Source organism: Pyrus communis, chromosome 8 (assembly GCF_041283825.1).
Source record: "Pyrus communis isolate YQ-2024b chromosome 8, ASM4128382v1, whole genome shotgun sequence".
Taxonomy (NCBI): Eukaryota; Viridiplantae; Streptophyta; class Magnoliopsida; order Rosales; family Rosaceae; genus Pyrus; species Pyrus communis.
The window spans coordinates 21939520-21957707 of NC_142572.1; the positions used below are offsets into that span (position 1 = coordinate 21939520).

Below are 18188 nucleotides of genomic sequence, written 5' to 3' on the forward strand. Positions count from 1 at the left end.
AGTTCTCTTCCCCTTGTTCTGGTGATTTGCCATTTCCTCTTAGTCGTTTTGGTTCTGTTATCCTTTTTCTTGGTATTATTATTGCAGTGTTTTTCTTTTAATTATACTTCATATACGAGCGATGTTATGAAGAGAGATTCGAGACAAGATCTTGCATGCAAAGATACACGATCCTGATTACTTGTACTCCAAGCCTGTTGACGTCATATTGTGGTTTTAGTTCATAAAATAATAATTTTGAATAGGAAAACCAAACACAAAATACAAAGAGAAACACATAACATATATTTTCTTGCACACTTGGCTTTTGGAAGGAAGGAAAACAACAGCTAGAGAATGACAGATTAATCCATTTTTCTTCTTTTTACAAGTCTTCTGTTCCCTCCCATCAGATCTTCAAATTTTTCATAAGCCTGATTAGATTAGAGAGTAATTAGCACTAGAAATATATATTAATTCTATATTCCAAGTAATGCATAAAAAATCTTTGTAGATAATGTCAAACCTCCAAGTTGCATAAGCAATTAATTAAGCATCTTTTGAGCTAATTAAGCAATGTGATTATCCCAACACCACAAGTGGCATTATCTTACTAATTCCACAACCCCATACTTAATTAGCTTAACAGACTGAATTAGCATCTTTTTGCTAGGAGCTTTCTTTTTTAAGTAAGATGTCCTGTTTTTAATATATTCCCTGATGTTACGCATGGATTACTTGCTGTATATTTGTGTATGTGTAAGTAGTATATATTTATAAACATTTTCATGAACTAGAAAAGCTGCCAAGAGGTTTAGCTAGATCCAACAATGGAGAGAGTTTTCAGTGTACTCGAAACACAGTCACATACATCATGTCATTATACAAGTTGGGAAACTTGAAACAAAAACTTTTCTCCACGTTGTAGAATAACTGGCATACCACCCCGTGTTTCGGGTATACTAAAAAATCTCTGCTACCAATGACAGTTGCTAGCAAGTCTAGGAGAATTTTTCAATGTGTTCGGGAACACAACCCCATGTACCAACTTTCATGATACAATTGATTGAAAATGCCTATTTTCAAGTTTTGAACCAATTATATTACGAAATTTGATGTACTTGGCTGTCTTCCTCGCATGTTGAAAAATCTCTCCAAGCCTTGGGATTAATGAGAGAATGTGATAAGTAATTAAAAGGAGTGTTTGGCGTCACACAATGTTTCTCAATTACTTTAGTCGTAGAACCATGTGCGTGTGCCATCCAAAACAAGTACGAATTAGATTTCATGTGGTTTTTTTTGTTTTGTTTTGTTTTTCTTCCTTAGGAATTGCAGTTGAATATAGTATGGGATGTGGATGCATATACAAAAAATATAGAAAAAAAACATATAAAATTTCTTGGGGAGGACTCAAGTTAGTGTTTTTAGTTTGAATTGTCGCTTCGATAAGTGGAAAACATAGTGAATAACATTATGGAAAGAGAGGGTAAGTAGAAATCTTTTAGTGTGTCGAGAATACGATCTGATATATCGAATGTCATAATATAAGTAGGTGGGTGATTGAAAAATGAAATTTCCAACCATTAATAACACTTGATGTGCCCAACTGTGTTCTCAAAACACTGAAAACAAAAATTCATGGACAAGCTACAAACCCATACAGCTTTCAACTAATATATAGCTTTTGAATCCTATGTCAAGAGTGTGACTCTCATGTCTGAGAATTAAAACCATACGTAATAATTTAGGCGATCTTCTGTTTCTTTAGTCAATAATTAATTTTATGTTGAATGCTCGAGAGTAAGATTGTATCAAAACCAAGTTACGATTGACATATTTTCATGGAGAAGAATATAGACAGCATGGAAAATCTTTTGCAATTTTACGTGGGGAAGCTGAATTGCACGTTAAGGAATCAAAACCTAACATAATAGTTTGCACTTAAAGGAAGAACATATTTTCATGCAATTTTACGTGGGGAAGGTGAATTGCACGTTGGGGAATCAAAAGCTAACATAATAGTTATACGATCTTCGTCTTGTTGAGTCATGACAATTTATTTTCAGTTGGATGGGGAAATTCTAATATGCCATCAGAGCTGAAATATGATTGACATTGTTACAGTAAAGAATCCTCTAACACCCATGGTGGATGAGGATAAATTTTTCAGCATGTCAGAAATACAGACCAGTACACTAAGTGTTATAATACAGTAGTGAAATTTCTTTTTCAAATATCTAACCACTTATATTATAACACTTAGTGACCAGACCGTGTTCCTGACACATTGAAAAATCTCTCACGCACCAGGGTGTCTGGCTATTTTCAAGGAGAAGAATATGGACAGTATGGATTAGCTTTGAATGCTTAGAAGCAATTAAGAGATTATGACAAATGAAAACATAACTACTCTTACCTCTGCTCGTCACCAAATCCTCTGTTGCTGCCGCTGCCGCCGGCGGACTTATAATTTGGTATAGGGACTTGGCCGGATTCTATGTGCATGAGATCATGCACCAGAATCTCGTAGTGCCTCTTTACTTCCTCTGCAGTTTTTCCGCCGACGGCCTTGGCCACATTGTGCCAGCGGTCCTGCGTGTCCTTGTCGTACACGGCCAGCGCCATCTCGAACAGCTTGTTCTCCTTCGGCGTCCACGAGGAGTTCAAATTCCTCGAGGAAGAAACCGATGCCATTGCGATCTTACGTGAAGATATAAACCGGAAGTTTGAATCGTACGCCGGTTGCGGCGAGCTGATAAGAGGAGTGGCAGAGGATAACGTGTATGGTGTTAGGGAGCTAAAGTTAAACGAGGGTTTACAAAAGGGACTCAGATAGTGAAGAAGTCGAGGGAATGATGGTATGGACAAGAGGTGGCCATGCTGCTTATAAGCAGGTGGAGGAGGAGAGACTCGTGTGGCTGTGGCAATTTGTGTGAACTTTAAAAATTTGTCGTTGGTTTCGGATACTGCTACAGTGATGGTTTTTTGACAAGTCGACGAATATTTTAAGGACAGAAGAAGATGGGATTCGCTTGATTGAACAAATGGGATTTTTTGAGAATTTACAGCCTGTGGGGATTAGATCCCAATTCGCCCCTCGTTTCAAACCCACAAAGAACACGTACGTATAAGATACTCTTTGTCTTCTCAAATAATGATAGTATAGCATAACTGCTTAAAAAGTTTTCTGATCTCAACTCAAGTTGTGAGTTAGCTTTGGATATACGTTCTTAGCATGATATCGTAATCAAGTTATTTGTACGACAATTTAACAACTTAACATATTCTCATATTACTCAACAATAATTAGTCGTGTGTAAGATTAAAAAGATTTGCATGTGGGACATGTGTTGTAAGCACAACACATGAGAAGTCTAACATTAGTGCTTAAAAAGTTTTAAATTTGTTCTCTTACTATCAGTTAATTTTAAGTTTTTTTGGTAAACAATTAGTTTTACATTGAATGTTCATGTTTAGAAGAGATTTTTTGTGTGCCGGGAACACAACTTAGTATATTAAGTGGTTATATACTTAAAAAAAATCAACCACTTATATTATGACACATAGTATACTGGTCCGTATTTTCGATACGCTAAAATTTTCCATATTTTAACATATTTGTCCATTATTTTTAATTAGTTAGTAATAAATTAAGATGGCAAGATAGGTATGATGATATGTAGCATGACATTTAGAAAAATGTGATCGTTTAGCCTTCATCACAAAAGATATGGACAGCAAAAAGGGTGATGATTTGAATGGAAACCAAGAAGATGTAAAATGGTCAGATCATGCACGAAGGAGATTGACGATAATTTTTCTTTTTATTTGTGTGAGTTTGTCAATTGCTTGTCCCATTCATTCACTCTCCCATATCCGTTTTAAACATGTCAGAGTCGAAACATCAAGTTTCAAAAAAAAAAAAAAAAAACAGATGTACATCAGTATCTCGATAAAATTTTCAGTATGCCATCACGGTTTGGCACCTCAATAGTATCATTATATATTTCGTGTATTATATTATGTTTTTGACATACTGAAATTTTATTTTACGCCCTTGATGAGAGTGGGGCCTGCTATTAGATTGGGGAGAAAATTTTCATTGTGACGAGAATACGGATGATGTCACATCCCGGCCTGGGGGGGACCACTTCCCGGGCCCTCTCCACCACTGTAGCACGATATTGTCCGCTTTGAGCCCCGACCACACCCTCACGGTTTTGTTTTTGGGAATTCACGAGCAACTTCCCAATGGATCACCCATCATGGGATTGCTCTAGCCCCCTTCTCGCTTAACTTCGAAGTTCCTAAGGAACCCGAAGCCAGTGAGCTCCCAAAATGCCTCGTGCTAGGTAGGGATGGACATATACATATAAAGATCGCTCCCCTGGGCGATGTGGGATGTCACAGGTGATGGTAAAATTGCACACTCAGGAATTCGTTACTTACTTATCGGGTTTAGGGTTTAGGGGTGGAAAATTTTATTTTTTAAGTTATTAGCTTTTTAACACACATATCCCACTATTTATATAGTGACACATACCCGATGTGCCGGTCATATTTAAAAATCTCTTTTAGATTAGGAGAAATTTTTTATTGTAATGAAAATACAGATGATACATCACGTATTTTTATGTAAATGATAGAAAAGTTATTATGTCACATAGAAAAAATAAATAAAAGGAGATTGGGATTTGTACGTAATTGAATATTGGAACTTGGAAATTGGAAATTGGTGGTTCAAAAAAGAGGCTTCTAATAAGCTACATTCCAAAACGGATTTTTGCAGGCCAAGCTGCTGGCTGAGTCAGCACTCAGCACGGGGCTGTCAACCAAGTGTTGCTGTTTAGTTCCGTGTCAGTTTTGGTATGCAGTTTACTAGCCGCAATAGTCAATTTTCAAAATCCAATTTTTGTATTTGCTCGAGAAGATTAATTTTCCCTTCAGTAACCTACCCTTAAAAGTGTTAGCAAAACAAATTTTCATAATTTCGAACTTTTGACAATTTAAGAATGGACAAGAAATTCAACAATCAAGCGGTCTCAAATTTATGAAAACATGTGTTGCAGTATTATTGTGTAGGAAATTTCTTAACGGTCTCAAATTTATGAAAACATGTGTTGCAGTATTATTGTGTGGGAAATTTCTTAGTTTAGGATTCTATAAGAGGAATGCTTGATATCTTTGAGCCATTTATTTAAATTGGGGTTGCGTGGGTTGTTGATGCAGAAATCTGTGAGCCGTTTGGTTTTTTTTTTTAATTGGATTTGGTTTCGAATTTGAACATTCAGCTTCTATTAATGAATTTGTCAAGAACCGGATAAGATATTGTTTGCCGGATAAGATATAGGATCACCTGTTAAGAATCTGATAAAATATTGAGTCATCCGTTAAGAACTTCATAATATACCCTTTTTGCCTGATCTAGACATTAGCATGTCAATTTCTTGCATAACCCATTAAAATAATGAATATGATACGAAAACAATACGAACACAATAAACACGACCCGTTTGTTGGACCTAGCTGTAGACGAATCCAATTGATTTTTTTGTCTTTCTATGGTGAGTTTAACAACTTAGTCTAGAAGAGGGTATTTTCTGTTGTCATGTACCTTTAAGTTAGGCTCCCTAATGTTTGCTGTTTTTTTCTTAGCCGCACCAACATCGTGGACCCTAATGTTAGGCACAGACACTCAGTCACTTGTTGCAACGAATCAATCCAACTACTTACATGTTTTTCTGCTAATGTTGATGATCGCTTTTGTGTTCTGTGTTTGATTAATTTACATTGTGCAACATGTTTTTAATGAGCAGGAAGGAGTCTGTCTGTTCAGACAAGTTGCTGGGGTTCTTTGGCTTCGGAGATGCTGCAACAATGGAGGAGCAATGAGCTAGTGTATATATAGGTAAATGTTCTTGGAATCTTTGTTTGAAAAATCCACTAAATCTCTTTGATTCTTTGAATTTTTCATATCTCAAGTTCAGTTGTGGGAAAGTTGTGATAATGTTTTCGATCCCTTTTAGTTCTTGTGGAATATTTGTTCTGAGTTCTCCCAACTATGAGGTCTCCCCACCTCTCCAAATTGTTTGACTGGTCCCTTAGCTTTTAAGATGAATTTTTCTTCCAACAAGAATGTTATTGCAGTGGTATCTCAAGTCATATAGTGGTATTTTAAACTAATTATGTACTCTTATAATAGATAAGTTTCTTTCTCACTATTAACAGAGAAAAATTCTTAGGTTTGGATGATCGAACCACGTGGCTGTTTGACCTAAGAGATGAAATTTCACACCTGTTCTTACTCCCCTTGTATTCGACCCCACCCAAATCTTGTGCTTTTACTTGTAAGAACACGTTCATATTTAACCATTTTTGTACTAATTTCTAAAAAAATAATTTTAGGCTTTGGGTCTACTCTTTACTAGATCAATTTTTTTTTTTTTAATTATTCGGAAATAGTAGGCAAAGTGTTAAAAAAATTGCTTGTCAGAACAAGCCTCGCAAATTGTCGCCAGAATGTAGGGCATGATATGTCTTGATAAGCCATAACTTGTCTTGACACGCTAATTCTCTCATCGTGACATGCTATAATAAGCTTCGCGAATTGTCGACAAAATGCATAACGTGTCATAGATGTTTTTTCTTCTGTTGTTGATGGTCGCGTCGGTGTTGCGTCTGAATAATTTACATTGTGCAACATGTTTTTTATGAGCAGGAAGGAGTTTGTCTGTTCAGACGAGTTGCTTGGATTCTTTGGCTTAGGAGATGCTGCAACAATGGAGGAGCAAGTAGATCGCGCGCGCGCGCACACACACACGCACACGCACACACATATATATATATATATATATCAATGCTTTGAAAGGCGGAGGTGTGGGCGAGGCGTCTCATGGATAGTCCCGCCTAGGCACAATTACATATAATATATAAAAATATAATACTTTGTAAAATAAATATTCATTGTTATTCAAAAATGCACATGTCACAAACAAATTGAACTCACATCACAAACAAGTTTAACCAAGCAATCAAATTAATCAACAATCAAACAAATAGAGTGGAAATCACACATTTAGTCTTAAGTAAGTGCATATTTATATGAATTACGAGAGTTTTGACTAATATTTGAGTAAGATATGTAGTCCTAAAAAATAAATAAAGATAAGATAATGTATATTTTAAATAATATAACGTTAAAAGAAAAAACCAGATGTTTATCTTTTTTTTTTCCTGTTGGCAGAATATCCAGGAAAATATGCTTCTTTATCTTAAAAAAATCATAAAAACCAAAAGATGCTTATCTATTTTGAGTATGAAAAAAATAATAATATAAAAAATAAAAAGTGATCATAAAGGATGATAGTGGGATAATAAATGTTAGCAAAGTAGGGTCATTTTAAACTTAAAAAGAAAAAAAATATTAAAAAAAGGAAAAGAAAAGGCGCTCGCGACTTCATCTTCTTCGCTGGAAGGCTGCAACTTCTTCATCTTCTTCAGAAAGACGGCCCCTTGATCACAAAGTTTCAGATCTAGGCAACTCAAAAAAAGAAAAATTGGATGCCCATTGAATGCCTCAGGCGCGCCCAGGCGGCCTGGGCGCCCTTGACGAAGCCTAGGCGAGTTTTCGCCCACTCCTACAAAACAAAGGTGATTTTCCTCACATCCCACCTCCAAAGCCGCCTAGGCGCACCGTGGGATGAATTTTTTAAAACACTGATATATATATATATATATATATATATATATATATATATATATATATTCAGGTAAATGTTCTTTGAAATCTTTGTTTGAAAAATCCACCAAATCTATTTGATTATTTGAATTTTTATATATATATATATATATATATATATATATTCAGGTAAATGTTCTTTGAAATCTTTGTTTGAAAAATCCACCAAATCTATTTGATTATTTGAATTTTTAAAATCTCAAGTCCACTTGTGGTAAAGTTGTGATAAGGTTATGGATCCCTTTTAGTTCTTGTGGAATCTCTGTTCCTAGTTCTCCCAGCTATAAGGTCTCCCCAGCCCTCCAAATTGTTTGTTAGTTCCTTAGCTTTTAGGATAAACTTTTCTTCGACAAGGATGTTATTGCGGCAGTATTTCAAGCAATATGTGTTGTTGTAAACTAATTATGCATTCACAAGAGGTAAGTTTCTCTCCCATTGTCAGCATAGAGAAATTTTAAGGTTTGGATGATCAAACCTCATGGCCGTTTGATTTATTTCCTCCCAACAGAGAAAAATTCCTAAGTTTGGATGATCGGACTTCGTGATTATTTGACCTAAGAGGTAAAACTTCGCACCTATTACTCTCTTTGTATTTTGACCCCACCCAATATGTCTTCGATTAAACAGCCACGTGATCTGGCCATCCTTACCAGAAAAGGATCCTCATTGGATTCTTTTCCTGGGAATTCGATGGATCTTGTAATCGTGTCCGTTCATCGTATATCGTGCGATCAATTTTCGTTAGGTACTATTTATATTTAATTTTAAATTTTAAATAATTTATGACCGCATGATATACGATAAACGAACATGATTACGAGATCCTCACGAAGATCCTTTTCCATCCTTACCAATGACTTCCTCCTCATCATGGCCTTAAAGAAAAGTGTTCAGAAATAGACAGCTAGGAAGATGACGGATAAGATGTTCCGTTCACAGTCTATGACTTTTGAGGACCCAAAACTTTTGACATCTGACGTCTTTTAGATTATATAAATAGGCTATTTGGTCTGACCAAAAAGCACTAATAGCTTAGAACATGAACCACTGACTTTGGAGGAATTGGATTCCAGCTTCCCCCACCACACAAGGTCCAATCATCTGCCACCAAAAAGCTTTGGTCTTTGGAGGAGAACCACTCTAAGAGGAGAATTTTTGCATCAAAATCTTGAGGTCTTTTGATCTTTGAACAATCCTGTATTGATAGAATGTTCGAAAAGATAAGAAGGTTCATCTGCCAGCCAATGGGAGTTGTGCAATATTTGTGGTATATGCTTTATGGCATTGCCGAAAGGTCACGGGTTCAAGTTATTAGAAACATCTTTGGAAAGCGAAGGCAAACTTGCGTACGATAGACGTTCCCTATCCCCCATCCCTCAACTCTTGCAAAACATAAAGGTTTATTGGCTTGACGTCGCTCTTTATAGCATGCCAAACATATCAAATATTGAGTTCCTAAGAAATTGAAATTGAATCTGCAACTATACTAGATAGAGTATATGTTGCTCTCGAAATTGGAGGCAAATGGGATCGCGAATATTGTTCTGTGGCCCGACTTCGTGTCGAGATACCATATTATTCCCCTTTTTGTTTACAATTAGGTTAATAGGTGCTCAAAAATGGATCAACGAGATTTACACCGTGAAATCACACACACACACACACAAGAACACGAGGATTTTGCCGTAGTTCATCCAAATTAGGTTGCGTCCGTGGTTGGGTGTCCCGATGTTTCGTTATTGTAATGTGGTGTTACATTTTATGTTCGGGCTTTGAGAGGTTAGAGAGAATATGAGATTGAAAATAAACGGGATCCCTAAATCAAGAGAGGGAAGGAAACCTTAAAATGACAGTGATGGAACCTTTTTTGTAAAGGGATACCCTCACCTCTGCATTTATTAGGCGGCCTAAGTGATTCCTCAATCAAAGTTTTTCAAAATCATTTTGGCTCGTCAAGTTTAGACTTGGATTTCGCTCTGAAATCCTGCGATTTTCGTTTATTGCTTTCCCTTGAAAACTAGTCATTGAAAATTATAATCGATTCTTTATTAATCAAGCAATATGGAGATCGGGAATTCGAATACATGACTTCAGGGATGAACGTTATTAACCACCTGAACTACAGTTTCCGTTTCTAACCATGAAAGTCTTAGAAAGCTTTATGTTGGAGGTAGTTTTGAAATTTTCTCTACAGTAATTTGATGAACATAAACTGAGATATGTTCTTCTAATAGTATTCTCCCTTGATGTACCCAGTAAGTCGCTTCAGTTCCCCGCTTTGCTGCTCAACCACTGCCCGGACTACATCCTTGATCGAAATCATGCCAACTAGCTTCCCATCTATAACTGGAGCATGCCTTATGTGATTCTCTGTTGACATGAAAAAATCGTCACGTAATTGCTTCCACACGTTTATAAACAACTGAATGATTGTTCACTTCAATGTCTATGGTAGTTACAGAACAGAAATCGTGCCACGGCGTACCTGTCATAAGTTGCATAGCTTGAAGAACGTTCATGTCGGAAGTTACTGTTATTAATTCGTTCTGTTAAAGAGGTAAAGTTCATAAGAAAAATCGTGCGTCCAAAGTCGATTGGTGGCTAAGAACGTAAACTTGAACTGACCTCATTAGTCATAATCTCTCCAACTCTTGTGTAGATGGGAGATCTTTCCTGCGCAATTATTTTCCTCAGGTAGTCTGCTCGGTTCACACCGCGGTCAATAGAATCCGAATAACTTGTTGAGACATAATTTTTTTCATGCACTTAGTTCTGTAAATAACTTACCTCTTTCTGTGATGATTCCTGCAATATGCTGATGCTCTCCTGGCTTTAGCACCAGTAACGACCCGATATTGTTTTTCGCCATCTGCAATTTCATGCGCATATATAATATAAACACGAGTATGGTATGAATTTTATATGTACGGATGGATGGTAAGATCGTACGTTTTTTACTGCATCAATTACTGCGTCGTTCGTGTGACACCAGAGCCCGGGTCCTGTTTCTTCATTACCCTTTGTCGCCAGTACATCTGCCACAGTTACATTCTCCAGTCCTTTTTCCTGTGCAGGTGGAGAGGTAACCCATTTTAAACGTGAAACTATCTTTTCTAACCCGGCAACTTCTCCCCCACGCGAATGCTGTAAAATTGCAGACTTTAGTATTTCCTGGCATGATCGCACAGCCCGCGAAATTCCTTGCATTTTTGTTCCTGTTTAAGGAAAATCACGAAAACTTTGACAAAAGAAATAGATGAAAACTATTGATACAGACCTGGGTGTGCAGATACGAAAAGCTACCTCAGAACTCGATTGGAAGCTCCTGTTATGACGGAGAAAGGGTACGCTGCCTCATGTATGGTAATTCGGTGTAGCAGCCGAAGGACCAAGATGCTGGTGCAAGTCATCTCTTACTTGACAATTTGCTTACATCTTATTCCTTTCTTGAATGACTGCATGAAGGAAAATTTACTTTGCTTCTACATTGTTTACTTCTTTGCCAGGTTACTTGCCCAGATGGAAAGTTTATATCGAAACTCCAGAGCCACCGTGGAATCTCAGGTGTAGGTAAGTTTCTCTTCCGAGAAGGCATGATTGATGTAAAAGAAAACAACGTGAAAATTTTTCATACCTGTTAGGGAAGGAAATGGGAGATTCCATACCTGTTAGGGAAGGAAAACCTGCCTTCGGGAATTTCCGATTTTTCATGAATCATAAGTTTGTAAGAGAGGTGAGCATCCATATACAGAAAAGGTATAAACCAATTTGACAGAAATCCCAGAAAGTTTCCAAGGTATCTGATACAATTTCGATATATACCAGACCTTTCGTTAAGTGGTGAGCATCCTTCATCTTCTTCAACAAAGCCAACCTTCTCATTCCCAAACCATACATGGCAGACAAAAAGCAACCACAAGCATTTCGCTTTCGCCTCCCTTGGCGTACTCGTGGTTCTCAAGTAGAACCCGACCCACGTCCAGTGGCTAAAACCCAAAACCCTGCCCAGACCACCACCTCAATCCCTGTTGATCGACCACCATTTCGGCCTGCAGGGAAAGCACCTATGAAGGCCTCTCCTTCCCAAGCTCAGTCTCCATCGAGGAATGAACCTCCACCACCATCACCATCTCGTTCTCCCTCCGAGTCCCAAAATTCTTCTAGTGGAACAACTCAAACTCGGGTTGAAGTTGAAGTTGAATCCTCTCCACCCACACCATCTCGTGTTGCCACCGAGTCCCAAAATTCTTCTAGTGGAACAACTCAAACTCGGGTTGAAATTGAATCCTCTCCACCCTCACCGTCTCATGCTGCCACTGAGTCCCAAAAAGCTTCCAGTGCAACAGCTCAGACTCGGGTTGAATCCTTTCGATCCTCACCATCTCCCATAGCTTCTCAACTCCAAGCAGCATCACAAGAATCCCCTAAAGCGCAATCTCAGCCACACACTCAAGAAAACTCTCAGCTTCCTTCCTTTTCCACTGAATCTCCATCACCTGCCACTCAACCAGAACCAAAGGAACCATATGCAGAAATCAGCACATCCGAAACTATTTTCAAAGCTCAGAATAATACTCCAACCACCGTTCAAACTCATGCAGCTTCCGCAGAAGCTGTGGAAACCGTTGCCTCACCCAAGAAGGTAGATCCTGATACCATTGGCGGAGATCAAAAGCACCATCCCGAATCAGAGACAGAGTTGAAAGAGCATAAAGAAAGGGAGAAAGTACTGCTAGTGATAAAAGAAGAAAAGGCGAACGATCCAGACTATAAAGAATTGATGCAAGAAACAGCCACTCAACTTCATGCTGCAGTAACAGGCTTCGGAAACCACACCAAAGACCTACTTGAAGTTGCATCGCAAGCAGAGCAGCGGCACAGCAAGGAAGAAGCTTTTGACAGAATGGAGACATTAGCCAGCGCCAGCTCCAGTTCGAAACTGACCAAAGCTTCAAAAGACACAAGCACCCCAAGGATATCTATTCACAAGATGGTGTCATCAACCGTGGAACAAGCTCCCCTGCATAAAGAAATCAGGGAAAATGCTTTGAAGCTTAATAAGCTGGCCACTGAGGACCAAATGCATGAAAAACCGGTTAGCATCGTAACTGTAGCTGGTGAAAACAGAGGAGCATCAATGCACATTAGCTCAGAACCGGAAAAAGGAGGAGAATTCGTGCCCATACACCGCAGTTATAAGACCAATCCAGATGACAGCCCGGAGGCTACTACTGATGGAGAGGTAAGCAGCGGGGAGGAAAAATTCGATCAAACGAGTAAAGAAGATCGACATATGACAGCATATATCAACAGCAATGTACAGAGCATCAATAATGCTATCATTTTCAATACTTCTGTGGCGGAAAGGAATCCAGGTGTTCAGACGGTTTTTTCTCATAACCCAGCAGAATCAATCAAGCCAAATGGTAAATCAGATCCCTTCAAAACACACAAGGCTCAAATAACAAAAACACCGTCTGAGAAGCTTACTCATGAATCCACTGTGAGACGGAGGTGCCTTCGAGGGCTCTTCATGGAACCAAGTGATTCAGACCCAGATAATCCTGAAAAGCCTCGGCGTCATGGCTGCCGCTATAGTTGCGGAATGAAAAGAGACGATACCAACATTGGGATTCTCTGATTAAGATCTGCCAGCAGAGATGTAAGAAAAATATGTAGCACGCCTAACTGTAACCATATGTGTACAAAGGAAGAATAGGAAATTAATACGAAGCATGTACAAAATTCTGCAAAATTGCATTTGAATAACAAGATTCAGTACAAGAGATCTTTATGAGAAAAGAGGGATTTTCGTACATCCTCCAGAAAGTGAAACATGGAATATCTAGAAGTGATGTTACATACTTGGAGGAAGTTGCACACAACTGCTTTCGCGCAAATAAATAAATTGGCAACTTACACCATGCTTTATACAGGTTACAGCCATTACACAGACTACTGCGACTTCAACGAAGGCACTTGCCGATGACCAAAAGCCATAGCTTAAAGTGCATTCCAAAAGTATAATTACAGTTAATTCTAAGGGAAGACGAGCACGATAGTCATGTGATGAGAGAATAGACAAGAATCATTCGCATGCTGGTTTTGTGTCAAAGCTGCTCAAGCAAACTGCAAAGGCTTGGAAGGCAGAGAGAGGGTAGCGATAATCCATTGTGAAAATGTCTTTACCGATCTTCCCGAATTGCAGTATTACTCTCTCTTGTTCAGCCAATGGAACATTATGGCATGGCTCTGTACCGGCCACCAGCTGGAAATTCTTCACAGAGGCCACGGTAACGCGTCCTTTAAAATTCAGACACCAACACTGCAGCTGCTCATGCCATCTAGGAGCCTTATTTTTCAAAATGAGTGGATCTTTTGTGCCTTGTTCCAAATCCGTTGTGGGGACACTAGAGCAAAAGTTGGCAAGCTGCTTAGATCCCTTTGAAACATGCATTGGACAGCATTTTGGAGGAAGGCAGGTCGCTAACTCTGTTGGAGTAGGAGCAACTCCCCCTTCTTGAACTGCTGACACGGGGATTGATTGCATGATGCACTGCATTCTCCTTGGTCCCCTTGTTCGGAGGATGTTGAGCTCGTAACATACGGTAGCAACACTATAGCTACCAGCAGGTATCCTTGGAGATACCTTCTTTGGATTCATCTTTCGATGTGACCAGTAATTTGTTTGGATGGCTGAGCCTTGTGGAGGCTGACCGTCATAAACGGTAAACTTGGAACCCAGAAAATTAGACCTGCTCAGCATTTTCCAATAAATTGCACGAAAAGAAGAATGAGTCGTAGGTGTAACAGCACAAAATGAAAAATGAATGACCGCGTCAAAGATAAAGATACATTTTATTTAAGCTTGCCTTAATTTTCCAACGTAAGAATTGCTTGCTCGAGAGAATTCATCTGCAGCCAAGGACACCACAAAATGTGTACTTGTTGCCCTTCTGACCTTTCTTGCTGCCAGCAATAACTTACTCACATCCCCACACAGAGCTGTAGATTTATAAGAAAGAGTTAGTCACACGTTTACAAATCCATTGCGAAAGAATTTGAACACCGATTTCCAACACACCCAAGTCATGATTCGTGAATAATAAGGGGAGAAGCATCCAAACATTTACCGGGGCTTAGACCAAGGTACAGTAGATACGTTGAAGTTTCTCTTTCCCTCTTAATAAAGCATTGGATCGGATGATCTCTTGGTCCCGGCTAGTAAATATATGCAAGTAATGAGGAAAGTGAAAATCTTTTGTAGGTAAGTGAAAGTCACATTCCATAAGAATAACCTAAAGAATGTTGTTTATCGAAAAATACCTGCTTGAGTGAGACAGGGAAGGTAAGCCAGCCACATTGCTCTGGAGTCTTGACTATCTCTTTCGTAATCTCCCTCCATGACTTGCAAACCGAAGCACAAGCAATCACATCTCTCCGAGCAGGCCAGGAAGTCTCACTCGCTTCGACGCGTTGGATTATGTCAAGAAGCAACTCTGGGGGCAAGTTTGCCCACTTGCTTTGCTCAACTGATGTAGGTGATGACAACGTATGCTCTGGGGCAATGTGAGATTTAGCTCGGCGGCGCGTGTGCTTCCTCTCTTCCCCTCCTCTTCGTGATTTCTTCCCCTTGTCATCTCTCATTTCGAGTAGCTCGTGAAACACGTTTTTGAACTGCATCACTCACTCTAATAGTATTTCCACAACAACTATGATCACAATTCAAATGTTGTAGCTGATATATTTTCGTAATTTCGCAGATCTAATTATACGAAAAGCTTCCATAAGAATCTATAAAATCAAATTCTAAGAACATCACAATCATAAAAAATAAATTTTTAGGAGATCGGTTGGTTTTTTTTTTTTTTTTTTCAGTGGAACGTTTTCTTCATAAAAAAAATCCTGCAAAATTTGAATTATTTTCTGATTGCATCACAACAATCACTGATTTAACATAAAAGTATTGAAATTTGATCGACGAAAATGCTAAGAATTAAGAACAATGTGCATCATAAAACAGAAAAAATCAAATTAAATACTCGAAATTTACACAAAAAATCGAATTTCTTCACATTCCGAACCTGAAATCGCATGAAAAAATGATAGAAAAAAATTGCAAAAAGTCGAGATCCTACCAAAACACTTAAAATCCGGATCGCTTGAAGAAGCTCAAAGATTCAGTTTAGAGAGAGAGAGAGAGAATGTACCAGTAGGGGAGGAGGCAAATGCGCGTGGGGATTTCTGGAGGCTTCTAGGAGAGAATGTACCAGCAGGGGAGGAGGCAAATGCGCGTGGGGATTTTTGGAGGCTTCTAGGAAATCACCAATGTCGCCCACAAATACAAAAGCTTTAGAGAGAGAAAGTGAGAGAGGAGAGAGAGAGGGTATATACTCATATACTATTGACCATATCGGCGAGGCCAAAACGAACAACGCCAAAGAAGCTGATATTTTCAATTTCTGAATTTTAAAACATAAAATTATCCAAATGAAAATTGAAATTTAATTTAATTTGAAATGCCGTGGAGATTGCGGTTGTTCACAGTTGGTTGCAGCAGCAGGCGACGAGTCGTGCCACTACAACCACCACCTCAACCACCGTGCGCCGCCACCAACACCTGACCGTCTCTCTCTCTCTCAGCCGAAAAGCTGTTCTCTTCTGGAAGAGGGGGTTGGAATCCCGCTCTATAAAACGCCTCTGCTCCCTTTTTCGTAACCAACTTCTATTTTTTGCCGGTTAAACTACTGGGGCCCCACTTCCACGTGTGCGCCCACACGCTTGCTTCAGCCTCCGTTGCGATGGGCCCCGCTTTGTTGGAAGATCTGTTTGTGGCCGTTCTTTTAACCGGGTACCTATCCTACGGTCGCGTCTGTCTGATTTTCTTACGAGAACATTGTGCTACACAAGAATATTATTATTTTATTTAATACAATCGTTATCCACGCTCATATATAATTTCTATGAATATATATATTTTACACAACAGTTGTGTTATTCACGCACTTATTTTTACCTCTCATACACACCTATTAATTTTCGATCATCAGAATGAATGGATTGAAGAAGATTAATGGACAAAAATTAACAAAAGTGTATATGAGATAAAAATAGGTGTGTGGATAGTATTACCTTTCATACAACTAGTATTTGAACATAATGTGATTGTATTCAATACATATAAGTATTGAAGTCAAATCCATTTTTACATGATAGCATGAGAATAAAAGTTAATTAAACTATACAATGGGCCGATAATAATTTATTATCGAACTCTTTATTTATAAAAGTCAAATATAAGATCTTCTACTTATAAATATTATAACTAGAACTGTTTAATTTCTTAACTTTCATTTGAAAATCATGTCTATAAAAATTTATTAAATAACTAAAAAAATATTTTTGTCTATTTAATTTTTATTTTCCATGTGTACACTTCGTCAACTTAATTACCACATGTTGCCTTAATTAATCTTCTGAAAAAAAAAAAAGAAAAAAAAAACTAATTTCCCATGAGTGAGGATCCTCGCCGGATCGTCATTGTGAGGATCTCGGGGAGCCTCAAGTCACATACGTTCATAGTACATCGTGCGGTCAGAAATTATTGTAAATTTTTTTATTTAAAATTGAATATAAACAGTACCTGACAAAAATTGACCGCACGATATACGATGAACGGATGTGATGGAAAAATCCCTGAAATCCTTACAAAGAGAATCCGGCAAGTATCCTCTCTCATTTCCCGCAGTGGTAAGATCTTCTCATAGGGCTGTATGTTCTTAGCTTTTTGTAACTACTAACCCACTACATATTGGCAAACTGCTGTAATTTTATATTTTCATAAATACCTTTTTTTTTAAGGATATTTATTCTTTGCTAAATGGCTGTTTTGTTGTGGTGTAATTAGGACTTATATATCTTCAAATCATTTAAGACATGAAATGATACCATATATTAAAGATTAATAAACCTTATATGATTAGTCACGTATCGAACACAACAAAAATATTTATCATTTCGCATCTACACAAATTGAACACGATAACTCCTGCAATCAAATAGAGACATGCACTAGTCATACTATAATTAAAACAACTTTATTTTACATACTTGTAATCCGCATGTAGCTTGCGACAAGCAGCCGAAAGTACACCAATTTTCAACAAGTGCGAGTAGTGCCTTCGCACGTGATGAAACGGGGACCATTGGAATGTCCTCGTTGATGGTAAAAAATGTATATAAGAAAAATGAAAGCTAGATAGATTAGATCTTAAACAATAGATTGTGAGTCAACAATGTTAAGCATACATAAAGTTATATTATCTTCATAAATCCCTCCAAAAACGGTCCACAAGGCACCGAGGTCCGAGACTCCGAAGCATGCAATGCGTGCATGGTAAATGGAAAATTGATTTATATATTGATTATTTGGCTCCGAACCAACCAAAAGTTTGCCTAGTGGCATTGGGTA

At 38.2% G+C, this 18188-nt stretch overlaps 4 protein-coding genes across 8 annotated transcripts; 1 reads left to right on the forward strand and 3 right to left on the reverse strand.

The window, feature by feature from the left end:
• Positions 1–262: 262 nt before the first annotated feature.
• Positions 263–2846, reverse strand: LOC137718596 (protein RADIALIS-like 3). The gene is made up of 2 exons (XM_068458146.2): positions 2396–2846; positions 263–413 (listed from the first exon to the last, which is right to left on the reverse strand). Exons 1-2 carry the CDS (start codon positions 2671–2673, stop codon positions 389–391), a joined length of 303 nt encoding a protein of 100 aa, XP_068314247.1. The 5' UTR covers positions 2674–2846; the 3' UTR covers positions 263–388.
• Positions 2847–9741: 6895 nt separating this feature from the next.
• LOC137716851 (Cystathionine beta-synthase (CBS) family protein) lies at positions 9742–11478 on the reverse strand. 2 transcript variants are annotated; one of them, XM_088698896.1, is made up of 6 exons: positions 11021–11478; positions 10667–10932; positions 10505–10586; positions 10343–10416; positions 10203–10263; positions 9742–10087 (listed from the first exon to the last, which is right to left on the reverse strand). In XM_088698896.1, exons 2-6 carry the CDS (start codon positions 10922–10924, stop codon positions 9945–9947), a joined length of 618 nt encoding a protein of 205 aa, XP_088555022.1. In that variant the 5' UTR covers positions 10925–10932; positions 11021–11478; the 3' UTR covers positions 9742–9944. The 2 variants fall into 2 exon arrangements, with proteins under 2 accessions (XP_088555022.1, XP_068312317.1); XM_068456216.2 differs by having other exon boundaries at positions 10667–11478.
• A 5-nt stretch (positions 11479–11483) lies between these two features.
• Positions 11484–13519, forward strand: LOC137718382 (uncharacterized). Its single transcript, XM_068457921.2, has one exon. The coding sequence runs from the start codon at positions 11613–11615 to the stop codon at positions 13356–13358; it is 1746 nt and encodes a 581-aa protein (XP_068314022.2). The 5' UTR covers positions 11484–11612; the 3' UTR covers positions 13359–13519.
• LOC137718381 (tubby-like F-box protein 5) lies at positions 13456–16414 on the reverse strand. 4 transcript variants are annotated; one of them, XM_068457920.2, is made up of 5 exons: positions 15928–16414; positions 15044–15408; positions 14851–14938; positions 14590–14722; positions 13456–14472 (listed from the first exon to the last, which is right to left on the reverse strand). In XM_068457920.2, the coding sequence occupies exons 2-5, from the start codon at positions 15398–15400 to the stop codon at positions 13806–13808; spliced, it is 1245 nt and encodes a 414-aa protein (XP_068314021.2). In that variant the 5' UTR covers positions 15401–15408; positions 15928–16414; the 3' UTR covers positions 13456–13805. The 4 variants fall into 4 exon arrangements, with proteins under 4 accessions (XP_068314021.2, XP_088555021.1, XP_088555019.1 ...); XM_088698895.1 differs by having other exon boundaries at positions 15856–16408; XM_088698893.1 differs by having other exon boundaries at positions 15044–15482; positions 15928–16407.
• Between the last annotated feature and the right edge of the window lie 1774 nt (positions 16415–18188).